General features: G+C 37.5%; 2 protein-coding genes across 2 annotated transcripts; one reads left to right on the plus strand and one right to left on the minus strand.

Annotated features, from left to right (window-relative positions):
- Positions 1 to 16: 16 nt before the first annotated feature.
- LOC109014199 (zinc finger CCCH domain-containing protein 44-like) lies at positions 17 to 2,183 on the minus strand. The gene is made up of 2 exons (XM_018996559.2): positions 1,762 to 2,183; positions 17 to 464 (listed from the first exon to the last, which is right to left on the minus strand). The coding sequence occupies exons 1-2, from the start codon at positions 2,074 to 2,076 to the stop codon at positions 345 to 347; spliced, it is 435 nt and encodes a 144-aa protein (XP_018852104.1). The 5' UTR covers positions 2,077 to 2,183; the 3' UTR covers positions 17 to 344.
- A 3,612-nt stretch (positions 2,184 to 5,795) lies between these two features.
- Positions 5,796 to 7,234, plus strand: LOC109014198 (classical arabinogalactan protein 9-like). Its single transcript, XM_018996558.2, has 2 exons — positions 5,796 to 6,475; positions 6,981 to 7,234. The coding sequence occupies exons 1-2, from the start codon at positions 5,888 to 5,890 to the stop codon at positions 7,062 to 7,064; spliced, it is 672 nt and encodes a 223-aa protein (XP_018852103.1). The 5' UTR covers positions 5,796 to 5,887; the 3' UTR covers positions 7,065 to 7,234.
- The last annotated feature ends 1,328 nt before the right edge of the window (positions 7,235 to 8,562 follow it).

An 8,562-nucleotide genomic window follows, 5' to 3' on the forward strand; every position in this document is an offset into this window, starting at 1 on the left:
GCCAGAATAGATTCAGTAGGCGCAACAAGTTTTACATAAGGCGCACACAAGCATATAACACGGGAACATTTACCAAAATCCAATTCATTTATATATAATTCCACCAAAGATTAAGATGTGGAACAAAACGAAAACTTGCCTCACAGTTCACATTGCAGTAGAAGCCTAAGTATCTAGAACCTGGAACTAAAAGCTCCTGAAATACTCACAAGACTGAAAACGCTACCGAAGTTGCAAAGAGTGGCGTATCATCAACCTAAACACAGCCATCAAGCGCAAAAGATTAGCTTCATATCATAACACTTTCACTTAAGACCATCTTTGTTCCTCTTGAATGCTTGGTTTCACTTGAGAAAGTGAGGACTAATCAACCCTGCAATCTCGAGAAACCCAATCCGCTCTTTCCCTCCAAATATCTTCTTCAGCTTCTCATCGCAAATTATGATCCTCTTGTTTTCAGGGTCCTAAAAGAATAAAGATAAATGACCAAGTCACCAACGAATTACAGCGACGTAACATAGACATAGCACAGATGACATTTCATGTTAGCAATCTACATTGATGCAAAAAACAGAGAAATTTTAAACACGGTATTAGTGAACCCATCACCAGAGAGGAATCTGTTTGGAACATTAACAACAGTACGTCTTCAACTAATTTAAATTTCCTCTTTTTTGCCGAAGTCATTACTGACAGCTCAGATGTGAAGAACAAGCTTTCAAAGCCATGACAATTATTTTTTATGTATAAGCAAATGTACATCCTTGTAGACTGCTGGCAAGAATTACAAAACATTTTAAACCAGCCTCAAACAGCCTATCAGGGAGAGGGCTCAGACCTTTGCCAATTGCCACACAACTAGAGAAGTACTCGCTGTAAGTGAGATGCTCAAAAATGCACATCTGATACCAAAACCAGCCTCAAACAAGCTGATACACCCATATAAAAGATTGGGAGAACCAAACTAAAATAGTAGCAACAGAGATTCACTTACATCCATATCTTTTATGTTCTATTACACGCCCTTACCCAAACCAAACACACAAAATGATTTCAAAACTAAAGTCTTAGTTTAAAAGATGAAAAAACAGCACCAGATTAACAACTTACCTCACCTTCCATCTCCAACATAACTTATACAACCATAAATATCCCCAACAAAAACCCAAGTCAGAGCAGCATCAAAGCCTAATTTAACTTACGCCAAGAGAAGTAATCCAAGAATGGAGACCCAACTAAAACCCGAAAGAACAAAGAGGAAAAAATAAAAAGAAAACCAAAACCCACATCAAACACACATAACGCTTCAGAGGCATAACCACAAACATAACACACATGTTTCACACTCACGCCAGCAAAGCCTTATCCAAATGCATAGACCCATCTGAAACCCCAAAAGAGGAAATCTAGATATATACAGATCAGATTACTTCAGCACCACCAACCACTATCCAGAGTTCTTCTCGCGGCAGAACCTTATCCAAAGATAAAATGCCATGTAAAACCGCATTAAGTCCAAACATTTCAAATGCAAAAAGCTTTTTAAGAAAATAGCAAACAAGATGAGGCACAACAAGAACAACTTAAGTTACTTAACACACATTTCATTCGCACCAGCAAAGCCTTATCCAAATATAAACCCCATCTAAAACCGCAATAAACGAAAGCCATTTCAAACCCGCAAGAAGGGGTCCAAAAGTAACAACTACTTCAAATGAAGGAGAAATTAAAAGGGAAAAAAAAGAAACTTTTCGATTAAACCTGAAGATTGTGTTCCTTAATATGGGCCCAAATCTGCTTGAGAGCCTGGGTGCGAGAAATCTCGGGGACCCCAACGAGGTCTTGCATCTCGGGCGAGACACGTCGTGGCTTCATGATGCCTCTGGGTGCACGCTTTCCGGGCGCTTCGTTGGAAACGGTGGCGTAGGTCACCGTGCGCACCGTGCGCAGGTTAGCAGGAACCTGGTGAGGATGGAGGATTGGAGAGGAGGATGACCACGAGGGTTTGACCGTCAGAGAAGCCGTTTTGCTGGAGAGGGATGTAGAGAAGAGCCCAAGGCCAAGAGAGGTCGCCATGCCGTTTGCTCCGTGAAGAGATAGACCGGAAGTCTGGAAGTGAGCGAGCGAGCGAGAGAGAGACAAACGTGACGAGACAATTCTGAGCCCGCCAGACGATTTCTCACTTCTTAGCTTTTCCTGATCAACATAATTACGAATATAACCAATCTTTTGGGTCAGATTCTCCTTTTCTTTGGGCTGTAAATACTAGTGGGCCCAATCATTTAGCAATTGCAATTTATGCTTGGGGTCATGCATCTTCCATTGTGGGCCGATGTTTGTTTATTGTGAGGCCCGGCTCAGGTTAAATGGACCGTAATTCTTCCAAATGTTCTGGGCCAAGATTTCATTCCCTTTCACTTTTCTAGCCTGGTGTAATAAATTTTAAATAATGAACTAGGGTTATAAAGTGGGCTTTCTTCTACAGCTTCAACAAAATAGCATAAAGCAACAAAAATAGTGGCGGCCCATATTAGAGAGATCAATCCAATCTTCAAGGAAAAGCGAGTGGAAGGAACTGTATCAATATGTATTCTTCCTTGCTCTATAATGAAGGCTGGCCATGTTTCCTTGGTAGTTGTTATATCATTAATTAACGAATCCGTGCAACTACAAGTTTCGGCTTTTTAGATAACTTTTCGGTCACTCCCAATTAGATTGGATGAACTCAAAAAGAGTAGTGGGTTTAATATCAGGAATTCCTATATATTCATCCCACTATAATGAGATGAATTACTCGCCAATATTTAAATTTTCATTTTTTTTTAAATAAAAATGATTTAAGTGATAGATAGAAAGTGTGATATTTACTTAGTGCCTCAAATGGGAGAGCGAAATGAATATGAGAAATGATAGTTACAGTTCTAAGTGTGTAAGCGCCGCATAATCATTTTTAAAAAAATAAATAAATATGAAACTTACGTTTAAAAAAAAATTAATTTTTTAATAATAAATTCAATTCATTTTCAAAGTAATTATATGGTGCTTGCGCACTTCACGACTGTATGTAACATTACTCAATGAATATATGAAATAGATTTCACAATATTTATTATTATTTATAAAATAAATCTAACATATCATACGAAATCAAATTAATTTGTAAATTTAATTTTATCTTATCCATTTGTGATTATAATAGTCGTCTTATTATATATAAGACTAGCGTTTATCTCTATTATATTTAAAGGTCTTAAATGCAAACTGTTTGGTTTTCATCTATCTCAAATTAACGAGTGGAACATACCAGAAGAAATGTGTTACAGATATAATGATAAGTCATCATATTATAGTAGTTGGCCTCGTGATTGAGACTGACCCGTAAAGGATCTGCTTTAACACGGCTGATAAAATTTTGTAAATGTGCGTTGTGAGTTGAAAATTCGAAATGAGATAAAAGTCAGCTCAATTGGTGGGGGAGAGGTCATTGTGAGCATTAGAAATAAATGGGCCAACAGGAAGAGGCTAACCAGTAAACATCGACAGGACCGTTAACCCTAAATGGGTCCCTATTGCTTCTTCTCTACGTTGATTTGGGCTCCGGGACCCACCTTTATTTTAGCTGTCCTCAATAACATTATGGTACGACACACAGCTTTACTTCAAATTTTCTCATATATATAATATATATATATATATATATATATATATTTGAGTTCACTCTTGGGAGCTACATGCACTGTGGAGATCATCATCACAATTTTGTTTAAAAAATTTAATATAAAATTATATACTCAAAAATGTTAATTCTTTTTAATAAAATTAATTTTGGTCTTTAAAAATTAATTATATAATCTATTGTAAAAATAGAGATGAATTTTCATTTCAGTTTACCTTTTTTTTTTTTTTTTATAAGATAACCTTAATGCGCCAGCGTGCGTGACAGCTCATAAGGCCCACACCTTTTTGTTTTTGTTTTTTATTTTTTTATTTTTGGCCGTGCTGCATCATCCCAACTAATTTCGACGGCTCTGTGTTATTCCGACGCTTGGTGTACAGATCACAGCTGCTATTATAAGTTGCATACCATGCAAAGGCAGGTCCCACTAAGCGTTTCACCTTGATCACTCATCACTGTTTTCAAATGAGGATTATAGTATTATAAAATAAGAAAAATTATAATTTCATAATTATTTTAAAAAAATAAAAAAATATGAAATTTATATAAAAAAAATTAAATTTTTAATATTAGATCTCATTTTTTTTAAAACGATTACATGACATTTGTACACTCTATAATTATATGTAGCATTACTCATAAAACAATAGCCTCGGAAATACCAAAAGTTATTTTTATAAATAGGTATTATCTTAAAAATTGTCTTTAAACTTCTGTTAAGCACTGGGACTTAATTTTTTCATTTGATGTTAAGATGATCTTAAATGATTTATAAATATTAATATTTTATAAATCTCATTGGGTTATGTTTGAATATAAATAAGTTGAAATATGTATATAAATATATAAAATATGTTGAGATAAATTTAACTTTTTTATGAAAAATTAAAAAAGTAATTAATTTGAGATGGATTGAGATCACTCAACTAATCAAACACAGCCTAAAGATAAAGCCTGCGGAATTAAAACAACTTCCCCTCAAAATAAAACAAGAAGCTGTACAATTTGCACTCAGATGTGAAAACTTTGTTGTAGTAACATATCATCAAGCCTGGTATTAACTAAGGGCATATAACAATAAAAAATACATAATCACTATGGAAGCATGCACATCCATTTGGGTAGTTGAATATTCTCCCAGCACTTCAATATTATTTATTATTTTATTATTATTTTATATATTTTTTATTATTATTTAATATTTTATTATTATTATTCACAAAATATTTGAAATCGGCTCACTATTCAAATACAACCGATTTTTAACCTATTCCAAAAAGCCCATAATTGGGAGCCCAATCAAGATTGTTGAGAACAATAAATCTCAACATCTTCTCCAATAAAAGATGGGTTGCCCACCAGCCCTATGATTGTCATAACAATCAAAACGGACCGACCAGCTTCTTCGGTGACAACCTTAATCCGAAGTGTTGCAAAGTTCCTAATGCTCCTCAACTCACACTTAATGCCAAGCTCACCAAAACAAGGAGACATTTAGTATACCTCAGCCACAAAACGTAACCACAATTTATGTACATTAAATCCGAAATGGCTACTTCCATCGAGCAACCTATCCATGGGTAACTAACTATAGAGCATTCAAATTTCAATATGTGAAATGAAAAGCTTGATTATATATGTTTTATTTTCAAAAAATAAAAATAAAAGAAAAAACACAATCCGAGACAAAGGCAGCATGGTGCTGTAAATAATGAGCTGAACCTAGTATGATTTGATTTCAACCTTCCAACAACACATGAAGGGTCCCACGGCATCACCTGTCATGTTTTTTCTTTTTTTCCTCTTATTTCTCCTCTTTTTGGGTTAAATAACCTGTCTTCTTTTTCACCCGTACCTGACAAGGTTAAAAAGTCCGATAAAATATGGATACCATAAAAAAGACGATGCAACGTGGCACTCCGAAACGCAATCTCCCACCAGATGGGGGCCACCATCGGATATGTTTGGTAGGGACGATCAGCCTACGTGGACGAACGAATCCGGACCTTCCCTTCTTACGTGTAGGGATCCGAGTGGCCCTAAGCCCCTAACCTTTGCCTTTGCACGACGCCTATTTAATCCCCTCCCATTTTCCCTCTCAATCTCAAACACACACAAAGTTACAACTTTATAAAACTTTATACTCGCTCTTACACTGCAGTACTACTGCCAGCACTGCATCTGCACGCAGTAAAGCAGGGAGTGGTAAGCATGATCAGAGAACTGATGAGTCGGAAGGCAATTCTCTTCTTTGGTTTCGCGTGCATTGTGATCGCCGGCGTTAGCGGCCAATCTCCGGCTACGCCTCCCAGCTCGACTCCCGCCCCACCGACGCAGACTAGTCCTCCCGCAGTTACTCCACCACCCACCACGACCACCACACCACCTCCGGCTGTCACCACACCTCCGCCGTCAAGTCCACCTCCGGTCAGCACTCCCCCTCCAGCTTCACCTCCCCCGGTAAGCTCTCCTCCTCCGGTGACTCCTCCCCCAGCCAGTCCACCTCCAGCATCTCCTCCCCCGGCCAGTCCACCTCCAGCATCTCCCCCTCCGGCATCTCCTCCACCGGCAACCCCTCCTCCAGCCCCTGCAACTCCTCCACCCCCAGCAACCCCTCCACCAGCTCCATTCGCAGCTCCCCCTATGGTTCCCACCACGGCTCCGGCTCCCGCACCGAGCAAGGACAAGGTGAAAGCTCCTGCTCTTTCTCCCTTGGCACCGAGTCTGTCCGTTCCGCCCACGGGAGCTCCAGGGCCCAGCAAGGCAGCTAGCTCTCCCGCACCAGCCCAGGTCAACGGCGTAAGTTTCCGTTTCTTTCATTATTTTTCTCAGTTTGCACTCTGATGAAATGCACCTCGGTGACAGTTTACTGGTCAGTGGCTTCCAAAAGCAGCAGTTCTGAGTGTTCTAGTAAACGACATATCAGAAAATCCAATCAATCAAAACCAGTTTTTTGTGGCCACCCATTTTGGGTTGCACACTTGTATCGAGTAACAAAAAATATACTCATGGAAGAAGCATGAAGTGAATTGATTTCACTGTCTATAAGACCTTAACCTAAAAGGAAGAGTAAAAAAGACTTCTGATTTTCATTGTTCATTCGTTCTTGCTCTAAATAATTTTTCAGAATATCAATATATAATCTTTTATTACTGATCACTAAGGTGATAAGTTTTCACGAGTGTAAATAATAGAGTCAGGGCTGGCCAACCTCTCATGTGCTGAAATGTTCTCATTTTTCTGTTAGTGATCTTCTATATACATCCTATCGATTAAAAAGCTTAATTTGCATGGTGCATTGCAGAGTGGAATTGAGAAGATATCATCCGTTCAGAAGGTGGTAGGAAGTTTGATCTTTGGGTGGGTTCTCCTCTGGTCGGTGCTTTAGATCGATCCATCTCTCAGGCTGCTCTGCTTTATTTCCGCATTATCGATCTCTTTCGCCTCTCTCTCTCTCTCTCTATATATAAATATATATATATATATATATATATTTACCGGCCATATATCATTGTAGCCTCACCAGATTATGGAACTTGGTACTTGTATTTGGGACTATATACTTTACATTTGATTGAATTCTTTTGGGAGATTATTGAGGGGAGTTTTCTGTATTGGTTATTGAAGGAGTATTACTACTTATTTTTATTTTTTTGATTTTGCCTGATCATCACTTTGAATACATTATCAGTATTGTCTCTTTATTCTTGTTATCATTTTCTTCCTGGCCCATCTCTTTCAGACTCTGGTCGATCTCTTTGTTGTCCATAGAAATTAAACACATTAAATGGCTGGGATTAGAAATTTAGAACATAAAACAAGTCCGTCCCAAAGCAAAATATGGTATAATTAGTGGAACGAATTGTGTAGGGTCACATATCGGTCTAATTGGCCTCAAGGCCCTCAATCATTGACTCTTAATTCAACCTCCATTGATCTCACTGTTTCAACAATGGCTATATATACATAAATCTTAAGCTCGGCGGATGTTAGAGCGATCCACTTCAAAATCTTAGGAAATTAATCTTGAATAGGGTCGGTCAGTTTTGGTCTGTTGCTTCGGCAGAGCGATTTCGATCTGTAGCAGTAAGTCATCAGTTGCTAGTAACAAATATCAGCAAAACATTGCTCCGTGTGTTTGTTGTCGTGCAAATAGGAAAAAAAGGTAGCTCCTGCTTGCCTTTGTGCTCAATGGATCGTCATCGACCATGTTCCACGGCATGCTTTTGCTACTCTCTCCATTCTCCGAAGTACATATTTTCTGGCCACATCTTCCTTGTATATCAAATGAGAATTGTGAGCCTTTTAAACCCATTCTCGTTTTGCACAGCCCAGTAAAATTGGGGCGAGTTGTTCACTGTACCACTCGAAGGCCCTTTGCGAGGCCCATAAGACTCACATTGGACAACCTAGAATTTATATATCTTTGTTAAGGGCTACGTGGTCCTTTGCAACCCGTCCTCAATCTAATTCAATATGGCCCCAATTAATATTTAGGCCCAGTTTAGATAGCAAAAGTCTTTAATTTTATCTCATATTATCTTAATATCCGAACAATACAAATATAAATACAAGTACTTTTTCAATTTTTAAATTTTTAAATTTTTTATCTAATTATTACAGTTTCCTCAAACTTCTAAACAAAACATAAAAATCAATTCAGTTTTTTCAAATTTCAAAATAAAATTTATATTAAAAAATTATATTATAATAATATTTTAATTTATAATATTTGGATTCTACTTTTTCTCTCTCATTTTTTAAAATCCCATAAAACATCTCAATTCAAATGTTATTTCCATATTATTTTATTAATATTCACATATCATTTCACTATCCAAACGAGACCTTACAATCTTGGACCCCATCCACCATTGTTCCAATCC

Source organism: Juglans regia, chromosome 16, assembly GCF_001411555.2.
Source record: "Juglans regia cultivar Chandler chromosome 16, Walnut 2.0, whole genome shotgun sequence".
Taxonomy (NCBI): Eukaryota; Viridiplantae; Streptophyta; class Magnoliopsida; order Fagales; family Juglandaceae; genus Juglans; species Juglans regia.